The sequence below is a fragment of the Phocoena sinus genome, chromosome 20 (assembly GCF_008692025.1).
Source record: "Phocoena sinus isolate mPhoSin1 chromosome 20, mPhoSin1.pri, whole genome shotgun sequence".
NCBI classification, from domain to species: domain Eukaryota; kingdom Metazoa; phylum Chordata; class Mammalia; order Artiodactyla; family Phocoenidae; genus Phocoena; species Phocoena sinus.
The window spans coordinates 36164252-36177679 of NC_045782.1; the positions used below are offsets into that span (position 1 = coordinate 36164252).

General features: G+C 40.3%; 1 protein-coding gene across 1 annotated transcript in view; it reads left to right on the forward strand.

The window, feature by feature from the left end:
* The window catches only part of SKAP1 (src kinase associated phosphoprotein 1), a 275845-nt gene that overhangs the window by 222404 nt on the left and 40013 nt on the right, over nt 1-13428 (forward strand). The window contains exons 5-7 of the mRNA XM_032615797.1: nt 7892-7969; nt 8825-8908; nt 11910-12034. Of these exons, the coding sequence (XP_032471688.1) occupies nt 7892-7969; nt 8825-8908; nt 11910-12034 (287 nt within the window). The remainder of the gene's footprint in view (nt 1-7891; nt 7970-8824; nt 8909-11909; nt 12035-13428) is intronic.

The window sequence follows — 13428 nt, forward strand, 5'->3', positions numbered from 1 at the left end:
AATGGAGAGAGAGTATTGGGGGAAAGGTTTAGGGTCCCTGGGAGCCAAGACCATACCCTATACAAAATGGTATTAGAGCACAGAAGAGAGAGGATATAATTCTATGTGGGGAAACAGACAAAGATTCAGAAGGTTTGTGACATTTGAATTCAGTCTTAAAGGAGCACTCCCACCTCAGAAAATGGGGATACAGATTAGAATTTCCAACCAGGAAAAACAGCATGAGCAAAAGCCTGGCAGTGTAAAGTACACGGCATATTCCAGAAGGCAAAGTCTGTTACCTATTATTGCTGGAGTATTGGGAAGTATAAGGGGTTGGGAGAAAATGAAACTGGAAGGTAGGGTGAGACCAGGTTTTAAAGTTTTTGTGTGATAGAGAGCTTGAGTTTCATCCTATAGGTTAGGGAGAACCATTAAAGGCTGTAGCAGGAATGTGACATGGCCAGATATACGTTTCAGAAAGATGATTTCTGGCCATAGTATGGTGGACAGGTAGAAGTTAAACCAGTTAAAAAGTGACTCCAGGGTTTCCCTGGTGGCGCAGTGGTTGAGAGTTTGCCTGCCGATGCAGGGGACACGGGTTCGTGTCCCGGTCCGGGAAGATCCCACATGCCGCAGAGCGGTTGGGCCCGTGAGACATGGCCGCTGAGCCTGCGCGTCCGGAGCCTGTGCTCCGCAACAGGAGAGGCCACAACAGTGAGAGGCCCGCGTACCACACACACACAAAAAAAACCCACACACACACAAAAAAAGTGACTCCAAACCCAGGTGGGGCTTTTTTCTTTTTCTTTTCTTTTCTTCATATTCTTATCACAATCCAGTAGAGTAGTAAATAAATAGATTTGAAAATGATATTTTGTCATTCATTTTTAAAGATATGCTCTCAAGTGACACATGTATAAAAGTGACCTGTCTCAGGATGAGAGGAAAATACAGTGATCCTTCAAGGTTTGTAAAAAAGACAAGTTTGGTGTTTGAGATCCTCTCCTCCTCCTTTTTAGAATCTCAAAGCCCTTTGAAGCACCACTGTCTGGGTTTGTGTCATGATTATTCTCACTTTGTCCTGCTGCCACTTACTGTGGTTTGGCTGCTAAAAAAGACTTCAGGTCGTTTGGATCTTTGTAGTTCTGTATTAAGGATGGATTCTTAGGATAAAAATAAAGCTGAAGGTGCTAAGTTATATATATGTGTCATTAATAAAATCAGAAGACACAAGAGGCTTCCTGGGTTTAAACTGTTTTTGTGCAGATTACATGAATTCTCAACCTTTTTCCCACCATAACACATGACCACGAACGTTTAAATGCCCAACCCACTTCCGTGGAACACCCACAGTTTTGAAGAAACAATTTTTTTCAAGGAAATAAAGCTCTGTAGGAATTCTTGATTGCCATGATTATACTACTACATCAGATGTGTTTTAATCACCGTAGACTGTGGCCTAAATAAGATACACTATAAGTTATTTTTAATTGACTTTTCCCCTTCAGAAAGCATATTGAATGCAAATGGGTGGTGTTATTATAGAAAAACTTTGAATCCATTCTTATTCTTAAAGTGAATTATTTAAAATCTCTGCCATTTCTGTCAACACCTTCAACTGATCAAAAGACGCCCTGGTATCCTGATACCGGGATTGAGGATCAGTAAATTATTATATTGAATTAGTCTTTCTTTAAGATGAACTATTTACCTACCAGATGCTGTTGTTTATTCCCATTTATTTAGATGCTAGAATTAGTGTGTTGAAGTTATCATACGTAGAGTTGGAAGTGCTTTTTTCTAAAACTTTCACTTCTTATAAGTAAAATCCGACTGAAAACAGAGACATGGAAGAGGAGCCTCCCGGAAGACCACAGTCCTCTGTGGTAATTAGTGTGGTGCCTCTTTGTGGAAACAAGAAGGTTCTTCATATGCCATGAATATCGATGGTTTCTAGAAACAAATTTGGATATTTGACTTAAAAATCTTCTCTCTTTTTAAACCAAGGCCTCTTCTTTAGAGAGTAAATGAATCATGTCCGAGATTTCTGCATGAGCCCTACACTAAAACAGGCTTCCCTTTTCTAGATCTCACTCTTGTGAAGAGGCCTTACAAACCTTGGTGATCCAGCAGCATTTTTTGAGAGCTCCAGGTTTCTTCTTCTTGTATATTCTTTACCTTGTGTATCCTTTTATTACATTCTCTTACTTTCTTTCTTTTTTAAAAAAATTTGTTTATTTTTGCCTGTGTTGGGTCTTCGTTTCTGTGCGTGGGCTTTCTCTAGTTGCGGTGAGCGGGGGCCACTCTTCATCGCGGTGCACGGGCCTCTCACTGTCGCGGCCTCTCTTGTTGTGGAGCACAGGCTCCAGATGCGCAGGCTCAGTAGTTGTGGCTCACAGGCCTAGTTGCTCTGCAGCATGTGGCATCTTCCCAGACCAGGGCTCGAACCTGTGTCCCCTGCATTGGCAGGCAGATTCTCAACCACTGCGCCACCAGGGAAGCCCTTTCTTTCATTTTTGTTCCGCATATCTGTTGATCTCTTGAATTTCACAGAGACCTGCCCTAGAAAGCAATTCCATAGGTTAGTCAACCAGTACCTTACAAAGTAAACAAGAAATACAGGATCCTAAAATAATTTTTTGACATCAAGTATCAGAATAATCACACATCATGTCTGTTTCTTCTTCCATATTTAAATGGAGTCTCTCATGGGCGAGTGAGGTGGGAAGACTGTATCTTTCCTCAGGTACATCTGAGTGTGTCTCCTCAGCTGAAGCTCATGGTGGTGGAAAGTGCATGGGCTTTTCCAGCTGAGCAACCTTCAGCAACTCCCATAATTTCAGTAAGCCTTTTTTCTAGTCTGTAAAGTGGAGATGATATTAATACATACCTCACAGGCATGCTGTGGAGCTCAAATGAGATGTGAAAATGCTTGATAAAATGCAGATTAAAACTTGTTAGGTTTTTAAAACCATTTTGTATGAAAACATATTAGTTTTAATCATTTTGTACATCAGTTATCTGCTTTTCTTCTTAGTACTTCTGCCCTAGAATCTCTCATGAATTTTCTGTATCCTCAGTATAACAAGTTTCTTCCACAGATTTTTATACAGTTTGGTCTGTTACCTGGATTAACAGATTTTTTTTAAAGACCTTAAAAAATTGGAGGGGAAACAAGAGTCCATGAAGATCTCCTGAATATTGTCTCCTGCACTGGTTTGCTAACCACAAACGTGTGATTTCTACCATTTTCTGACGTCCTTCTGCCTAGCTCCAATTGCACTTGTTTTGTTTCTTAGCTTCTTATGTCACAGCTCGTTGAAGAGCCTGGTTAAGTACTTTGTGTTCAATCCCTTCCTTTCATCTGCTATCCAGTTTATTTCTCCATGAAATTAAAGCTGTTTATTTGAGTGGCTTCTGTGTCTTTGAAACTTTTAGATCCTAAGTCTATTATTATTAATGGCTTAGAATTTTTCACCTTACATGTGTTGGTCTACATTCCTTAATAAGTGAAGCACAAAGACAGAAAACTGTGAGGAATAAGTGTAAACTCAAGTAGATATTGAATGGAACCACAGCAGTTTAAGACTTATGTAAGCCTGTCCCAAGGGACTAATGAAGGAAGAGTCATTGAAACCATTTTCCCTGTTATCATCATGTGTAGAAGATGAACACTTCTTGCCAGACACCTCAGTCATTTATTGACTGGTTCCTAAAAATTGAGAAAAAAAGGCAAAAAATAACCCAGAAATGCAAGAAGCTGACGAAAAACAGTAACGAACTTATTAAAGAAGGACTCAGAAACCAAATACAAAGGAGAGGATTTAACAAACTGATGGGGGATCAGCAACCACTGGACAGGAGAATACTACACCACCCACCCTACCTGCAATACCCCCTTTCATTTTGTCCATTTGAGGCATCGTGAAGCGTATGTTTGTCATTGTGTAAATGCACACACACACCAGTGATCTGTGAGTGAACTGAAATCACAAATGGAACTTGACCATTCCCAGCCTTCAAATATTAGATTTTCTCCAACCTCATCCACCCAACAACCCAGGTCCTATATCACAGGTAGTTTAGTGAAAGAAACTGGTAAGCTTAACCCTGCCTGAAATTCACCCCTGGTAAAGATCAGCCTCTGGGCTGGAGTTGCTTTGGTCTCCTTTTTCAAACAATTGAAAAGAACTTGAATTAGAAGGAAAGGGGAGGGTAGGAGAAGTCCACAATTTAAGGAGGGAAAAGCTTTGAACAGAAGATGGGTTTTTTTAATCATTGATTTTCATTTCAGGTTGATTGAGCAAGAGACCAAACCAGCTACCTAGAATGAAAGTTTGTGGGCACTGTTTTTTTCTGCAGGAGCTGCAACCTTTTTGCAGTAGAAATTGTGTGGCCTCTTATGCTATTAGCGTTGTGCTGTGGTGTTGCCGACTGACTTCTCCAATTCTCTTTTCTCAGTGGGCTAGAATGCAGCTGATTAAATAGGCCGTGACTCACATAAGCTCCCATGTCTTTTTTATTGACTGCTTTATGGAAATGGATCACACTCCAAAGGGTCCCCATTGTTGTTGCTGTGGGTGGCTGACTGAGGAGTCACGTTTAGTGCTGAGATCGGCCCCTACTCTGTTGTTTGTTACTGCAGAGCTGGTATGGGTGGGATACAGGGTTTAAAGGAATCTGGATGAGGAGAAAAAGATGTCTGAGAATTTCTTTTATCTTCATCTGCTGTGAAAGTTGGGTGGCCATCACTTGTGTCTAACACTCTTCTCGATCTTATGTTTATGGCCCTACATCCTTCAGCTAAGTGAATCTTTCCTTTATATGGGCTATTCTGAGAGATTTAGTTAAGTGCAGTGGTAGAGAGAGATTATGACACTAATATAATTCTGTTTTGTGCTTATATAATGTGAAACACCCTTAGGTTTATCCAAAGGGCCATTTATTCCCAATAAATCATTTCTATTTTTTTTTCATTAAGGTGGTGATATCCTTTTTCAGGTAATGGACAAAAAGCCTCGATTTTTAAAAAAAATTGTATACTTAAATATAAAAGTTTTTGCCTTAAAATAGCTACTCATGCAATTGTTTGTAGCTTCTTCCTATTTTTATTATCATCCTGCAAAACATTTACATACCTTCTATTACATGTCAAGTCGCTCTGCAGATCGGTTCACTTGCCAGTAGGCGTGAATTCAGGCATACAAGACTCCTCCTGCCTCATCACACAGGACTGTGGCTTACGTGTGTATCCTCAGGACCACCGGTTCTTGATCAGTGGGACCCTAAGCTGACACTGAAAGAGGAGAGAGCTTGATTGCCACAGTGGCTTCCCATCTTGGACCGGGATAGATCTGGATCCCATCTGGGTTTATCTGATAGATCATGGAGGTAATGAGATTGCACTCAGAGTCAACTTTACATTGAGAACAATTCTGTTATTGTACTCACCACAGAGTGCCTTAGACATAGAAGACAATCAACAGAATAAAAATTGATTTGATCTAATCTTTTTTCCATAGCCATTCCAAATTTCACCTATAATCCCATTTTTTCCACTGCCCATAAGGGAATCCAGGCAAGAGAGTTCATCAGAACAGATTCCCTCTAATAAAAAAGCAACATAACACACCTTACAAAAACACAGCATATAAAATACTGTATTTCCAGCTCTCTTACTCTTCAGAATCTTGTTGGTGAATGACCAAGAGAGGAAATTCAGTAACTCATTCAGTGCTCAATTTTAGCAAACCAAGTGTGACTTTTGGGGTGAGAAGGTGGTGATGGTGCTGTCCCTAGTCTCCTAAAATTAGTGACTTGGAATTCAAACATTTCTGCTGCATTATGTCTTTGTTTTCTTGGTGGTGGCATTCTTGGGTTTCAGTTGGTGGGGAGAGAAAAGCCTCATGCTGATAATGTACTGAAAGTAAATGAAATTAAATAAGCGAAGCAGTGCTCACCACTACTTCCTTCCCCCCTGGGTAATTCAATTCAAGCTCTCTCTCTGATGGCAACTCACAGGGACTGTCTGTGTCACCCCGCTGGGGCCTGGAGTCTTAACATCTAAATAAAAGTTTCACTCGAGCATTTTTTATGCTCCTGCCAGCAGGATCAGTGAGCTGGTGTGGGCACATTAATGTAATATTCATACTCACAGACTCTCCCCGCACACAAGGCAATGGCTTCCCATTTTCATAATTATAGATGTTCCATAAAATGGCATTTAGATTTGCATTAAAAAAGGAGGTTTGAATTCTAATAGAACGTTTAACATGTCTTTTAAGATTCAGACTCTCGGCATCTTTAACAAGAAGCTGTGTCTCTGAGTTTAACAAGACCTTAAAAAAGGGAAAAAATGATGGGAAGAAAAGATGGAAACTCCAGGCTTAGGGGATCCTGTTTTTCTTATCCCCTGTGTCTTTCATTTAATTTTTAGGCCTCTAGGAGCAATTTTTTGACAGCGCTGCAGAGAGGATGGGCTCCCCTTCAAAGGGCCTTCTCAGCCATACTGGGTCCTCACCCTCAGTACAATCTGCTTCTCTGTTTTCTTGGAGAGCATTTTCAAAGAGATATTAGAATTTTCAGAGGGGTGGGAGAAATGAAAGAATCCTAGACAAATGAACTTTCCTTTGCTGCTCTTCATCTCATGCGTGCACCCTGAGACCCATCTGGGAGGATTTATAGCAGCCACAGAGTTTGCTAACTGTAAAACACACAAATGAAAACAGTCTATGAACGAGGAAGTTGACAATATGGACAAATAGGATATAGAATCAGGCACTTAAACACCTAAAAAAGAAACTCTTCTGATCTATATTTTTAAAACTAAGCTTGAAACAGAAGCAAAAAGTACTTTTAGTTGCATTTTAAATCATCTTAAAATGTTATTTTTAAACAAAAAGTATTCAAAGCATTGAACAAAGTGCCAACGCACAGCTACCACTGAATATTAGTTATTGTAGATGTTAAGAAAACAATTGTGTGATTGAAAAAAGTGATTCCACCCAAGAGTCTCAAGATATCGTATAGGTGACCCAGTTGATTCATATGCATTGTGCCTTAATTTGGTTTATATTTTGTTTGCTTTCTAAATTTTTTAAGGCAAACCAAAAGAGATTTGGGTTTGGGGACCAAAAAGAATAAAATTAGGATTATGCTAACCCACTCCCTTCATTTCTCCTAATTAAGAAATAGAGAGTTATATGTTTTAATTGTTTTTGTTGTTGTTCCTGTTTCATTTTATTTTTTTGAGGAGTAAATTCCTGCCTCATTGTCTCTGTCCTTTGCCCCTCCCTTCTGTAAAATAAGTATAAACCCCAGCGGTGGAAGATAGATTAGGATCTTGACTGCTCAATAAATTTGTACCTAACAAGGCTAATTGAAAGCGGAGAATGTTAGCAGCATACAATTAAAGGCTGATGTCAGATCCAGGTCTTCTCTGTGTAAAGGCTTCTACCATCCCTAGACTCTTACCATTACTTTGACAAAACCAGAATTTGGCAGCTATTGCCAAGTTCAGCTATGCAGAGCCTTTCTTTGTGTGAACTTAATAAAAATTATGTTCACTACGGTGGCTTTCTGTTTGTTAGAAAAAGGTGTGTGTTTAGTTAAGCAAATTCTTAATTTTCTGGAGTCCTTTTCTTGCCGATCAGTACATGCTTAGCCTACCTCCCCTTGCACAAACTAATGTTATGTTTAGATAATTTTAAGCAATCTTAGCATTAGGTATAATTAGGAAGAAAAAGAAAATTTACTTCCCCCCCAATCATCTAGAAATTGTTTTATTTTGTGCCATATATAAGCAATAGCCCCTCTGCACCCCTTCATTAATGTAGATTATCTCAAGTAGCCCAAATAAATGAAAATTCTGTCAGATTTCAACAAAATATTTTGCTCTTGTTCCTTTTAGGAATGGAAGACATCATAAGAGGAGCTCAAGAGCTTGATAATATCATCAAGCAAGGATACTTAGAGAAGAAAAGCAAAGGTACTGATTGGACCCTCCGATCTCAGAACACTCCAGGAAGGGAAGGGAAATGAGGAAAAAGAGGGCTAGCATAAGGGGTACCTGCTCTATGCCCAGTACTATACTAGGCAGGGGTAAGGCAAAAGGAAGGGACGAAAAGAAAAGAAGTCTGGTGTTTGTGTGTAGGCTGAAGAGAGATGGCCCCAGATCTTCACTTCATCAGGATAGGGATTGGTTCTGCCTTGCTCACCTGGTACACAACAGGTGCTTAATAAATACTTGTCGAATGAATAAATGAATGACTATATTTTTGTTCTCATCTCTCAGTGTGCTCCCACAAAGAGTGAAACTATGTTGCTATGAGTGCAATTTTTATATCATATGTGAAGCAGCCCACTCTCGAGTTTTAGACCAGCCCCAGTCTTCAGCTTTCACTCTTTAATTAGAATAGGTTCTAGTAGGATTGGAATGCCAGGTTTAACACTCAGGCAAATTGGCTTAGCACAAAGAAAGCCTTGCTCATGCCCATGGCCTGGAGTGTCATTTCGGTTTGCTGAAAGGCAACACATAGAGATCTCATGGAGAATTTTATAACTACAGGATGAGACTAGAACCTGAAAGATATAAAGGAAAAGTAGAGAAACAGCTGGGATCAGAGCAGGCAAAACCTGTTTAGAACTTGGACCTTTAACTGAATGAGTCCTCTGCACTCTGTGTCAACATGGGATAGCCTGTGGGAGTGAAAGGGAGGGTTTTACAGTCCATTAACCTCGAAAATAAAACAATAACACACTGGACTGTGTGTTGTTGGATTTTACGGACTCTTCAGTGATTGTAGTTACCTGAATTTATGTCCCTTACTGCTGTTCTGTTTAGATCATAGTTTCTTTGGATCAGAGTGGCAGAAGCGATGGTGTGTTGTCAGCAGAGGCCTCTTCTACTACTATGCTAATGAGAAAAGTAAGTGTTCTTCATTTGCACAGCAGCATCTCACTCCTGGATGCAAGCACTTCGTAAATTCTCAAGCACTTAGATCTCAACTTAGCAGTCCTTAACTAACACCCATAAAGGGATATGCTTGGGAAAGAAATAAGCCTGGGTAAATAGTACCTTACTCATCACCAAAAACTCAGATGCCAATTTAGAAATTATAGCCCCTTTAAACGCTAGGATATGTGGCCAGCATATAAAAAGGTTACCTTTTATTATGACTAATAACGCATTATCAAGGTTGAATACTTTGGCATTTAAAAAACACAACCCCTGGGACTTCCCTGGTGGCGCAGTGGTTAAGAATCCACCTGCCAATGCAGGGGACACGGGTTTGAGCCCTGGTCCAGGAGGATCCCACATGCTGTGGAGCAACAGAGCCCGTGCGCCACGGCTACTGAAGCCCGTGCGCCACGGCTACTGAAGCCCGTTCGCCTAGAGCCCGTGCTCCGCAACAAGAGAAGCCACCACAATGAGAAGCCCGCGCACCGCAACGAAGAGTATCCCCCGCTCGCTGCGACTAGAGAAAGCCCGCACGCAGCAGCGAAGACCCAGTGCAGCAAAAAATAAAATATAAATAAATTTTTTAAAAAAGAACCTCAAACACTTTATAGGCATTAATAATATAGTTAAAATATTGAAAAAAATTAATTCTGAGAAGGATTTTAGCAGCTTACCAGTGGCCCAGAAATAGAACCTTTGAGTCCAAACTCTCTAAGAGCAGGCTCCAAACTTTATCCTACTGGGTTCTGGGACGTAATCCAGTGGACATGCCTAGAGCCATGGAGTGCTGAGACCCAAATGGTTGCTGTCCCCTAGAGACACCCTTCAGCCAGATGGCAGCAGCTGCGAAGTGTTGACTCAAGCCAGAGGCAGCTTCTTAATGAGCCACCACTGACTCAGTCAAGCACAGCACTCATGAGCCATCCCTAAAAGACCCCCATCCATGCTTAACACAGTTGCTTAGTTCGTGAGAAGGAATAGAGGATATAAGCACAAAGTGGAGGCAGCAACAAATAAATACAAGCTAAAAGTTGTTATCGTAGGTGAATGCAAACTTTCAAATAGGGCATACCCTCCTGCAGGATTAGACTGCCCCAGGAGTAATTCTACAAAACAAGAGGGAGATAAAGTAAAGTAGCAATTCTTGTGGGGGCTTTCTTTGTGCTCTACCACCTTCTTACTGAGGCGTGATCCAAAGTAAATCCTTTATTGTCCTTCCGATAATTTTCTGTTTCTCCTCTCTTCCTTCTTTCCCGGACTTATTCCTCTCCCAAAGCCTGGATATCCAGTCAAGGGAATAATCAGATACCTACACATTTGCCTTTGGACTTCCTGCACTTTTGGGACTAAGGTAGCAGAAAGAATAGCTTTGCTAAGTGACATGGAATCCTTAAGATTTGCTCTTGGACTTCAAGGCAGTTACCTCATTCTGCCTCTCTGCCTGCAACAGGTATCACTGACCTTCATCTTGAGTTCACCATCACAATTCATCAGAACCTTTCCTATACAGGGGTAAAGTGTGAAGCCCTACTTGGAAATGATAGCAGCATAGCTCAAAACCTGAGTAACAAGCCCCCTGTATCCTTCCAACACCCCCCCCACTCTCAAATCCAGCAACTATAATTTCTCCCCTGAATTCTAGGCATACAAGCCAACCAGGTTTTATTTTCTTATTTTAAACCTTCAAACTAATATAACATATATGTCCTTGTAAAAATGTTCATCATTTCCCTTGCATTTAAATACTTGGTTGGCATCTCTGGATATAAAACTAGGTATCACGTTCATTCTTTCAGAATCCTTCCTACTCAAGGTGAGGAAGGAGAGCAAGAGCGAGAGGCTTGGAGACTTTTATTGACCATTTTGCCGTCAGAGTGAAATAAAAGCTGGTGACCAAAGAAACAACAAAACATTTTAGTGGCCAGTTAGAACAAGGAGAGATACTTTAACAAAAAAGATTCTGGTGTCAAAAAGCACTGTTGCCTGGCTCCCTTCTCGCCAGTTACTTCTTATTGTGCCCAAGACATTTTCTTAGTAAGTATAGAGTGTTTGTGTATTTCTTTTAGCTCAACCAGGTGAGGACAGATTCTTTTTCTTTTCTTTTAATATTTTCTTCCCACTGCCATCCCTCTTATCATCATCATCAAAAAGCAACTCATTCCACATGACACAGGACAGAAAGCATCACCCAGACACGGGGGTTCCATTCTTCTACATGTTCTGCCTGAACCACACCATGAGGACACAGAATCTTTGGGAACCAGCCCCTTTTTCTGTTTCTAATATTTTATTTTTTTAAAAAAGAGAATGACAGGCAGAGTAGTCTCTCCTTTCACTCACTTAGGGTCCTTTTCCTTTTATCTCCTTCCTCATCATCTAATGATACTCAGCAGTACTCTGCTACTTCCCAATTTGGCCTCTTGCAAGAGGGATAAAATACTGAGTTTTAATTATTCTCCCTCTAGCATAAATTCTCACCTGACCAGCAGGAGGGGGAGAGCACTGTAGCCCAAATGCTACATAGGGCATAGGAGGAGAGCCTGGGAACTTATAATGCCCCCTTGCGCTGCTGTCCCTCCCCTCAAATGTGCTCTGCTGGCCCTGATAATAATGTTTCAGTTCTGTAATAGCCTTCAAGAGCCTCACGTTTTCGGCCACACTCTCCCTGCTGTAATAATTCCTTCTTTCTGTTATTATAGATCTCTTAACATTCTAATAAATTCTCTGTCTCTGTTGTACTCTTTTGGCTAAGTAACCTTTCACGTTGCATTGCCCTAGCTTGGCAGTGATATCTGCCTTGCTGTCGCGGTAGCCTCTTCTTAAGCTTCAGTAATAACCTCTCCTTGACTATTGTGGTTCCTCAGGGATGTAACAGCTGTTTCTGTGCTTTTATTTTACATCCAGAGAAGATGCCCTCCCTTGGCAGTTGCATCTCTCTGGAGATACAGGGAGCTTTCCTGTCTTGCAGGCAAGCAGCCCAAAGGGACCTTTCTCATTAAGGGCTACAGTATACGGATGGCCCCCTACCTGCGAAAAGATGCCAAGAAAGAATCCTGCTTTGAGCTGACCTCCCAGGATAGGCGCAGCTATGAGGTAGGATGAGCCGGGGCGATGGAGATCCTCATTGGTGTTGCAGTTTCGTTCCATATTGCACGTGAGTGGTGGTTGCTGTGCTGGGCGCCATCTTTTCTTTGTTACCTCTCGTTTCTTACCAAGACCTTCTCTCTTGACATGTCCTCACCTTTGCTATGTCGTGCCCACCCTCCTGTTGCCACTTTTATCCTAGATACTGCCTTTGCTTGGCTTCCGTCTCTTCATCCCTCCCCTTCTCATCTCACTCTGTAGGTGAGAATCTTGGCTATTGCAGCACACAATCTAATTCTTTATTCAGAGTCTCTAATTTCATGGCTTTAATTCCCACTCTATTTTTCAACTGCTTATCTTCACTTCCTTCCTTGAAATCCAGAAAAAGAGAAATCTGACTACAGAGTGAAAAATAATTCATTTTCCCATATTCATCTTGCTATCCAATATAATCTTCCTCTGTGTAGATGCACTGCATAACTCTGGAAGGATTTCTCAGATACTGGTAGCAATGAATTCTGAGTAGTAATAGTGACAACTGAGGAACTAGGAGGACCTGAGTGGGGGTGAGAAAGACATTCTTCACGGTGTTCATTTTTATATATTTTGATATAATATAAAAGGGAATATAATAGATAATGCATTATAAAATTAATTAAGGCAACAAAAAATGTCTGACTATGGGACTATAGTGATTTTCACCAAAAATATACTTTTACATGTGTGTATGTAGATACACATATTGTTTCCTCCTTGTTGGTTATTTTTATCACAGTTTTACTAAAACAATTTAGAAAAACTTTAGCTAACTCAAGAAAAAGAGAAAAGCCATGCTAAGGTTAATATTGAGTAACCCTTTGACTCTTCAAGTTTTTCTCAGCACTCATTCTTTTATGTTTCTACAGTATCATAACCCTTATTTTGATAAGATGACCTAGGTCTTAATTATGTAATTTCAAAAAAAATTTTAAGTTAAACTAAACTTTTCTGTAGAGTCTTTTGTAGATGTATCTAAGTTATTTTTTAGTATTAAGTTCTTATTTGATTCACCCAGATCCAGATAAAAATTTATATGATAAGTCTAAAGCAGTTTCCCTAGGCATTTTTTTATAGAAATGTATTCTTAAGAAATCAAGAATGACAATATCTATTAATAAGTTTTAAACAGGAATCTGTTTCTTTCTTTTTTAACCTCTTTATTGGAGTATAATTGCTTTACAATGTTATGTTAGTTTCTGCTGTATAACAAAGTGAATCAGCTATATGTGTACATATATCCCCATATCCCTTCCCTCTTGCATCTCCCTCTAGGTGGTCACAAAGCACTGAGCTGCTCTCCCTGCGCTATGTAGCTTCTTCCCACTAGCTATCTATTTTACATTTGGTAGTGTATATATGTCCAT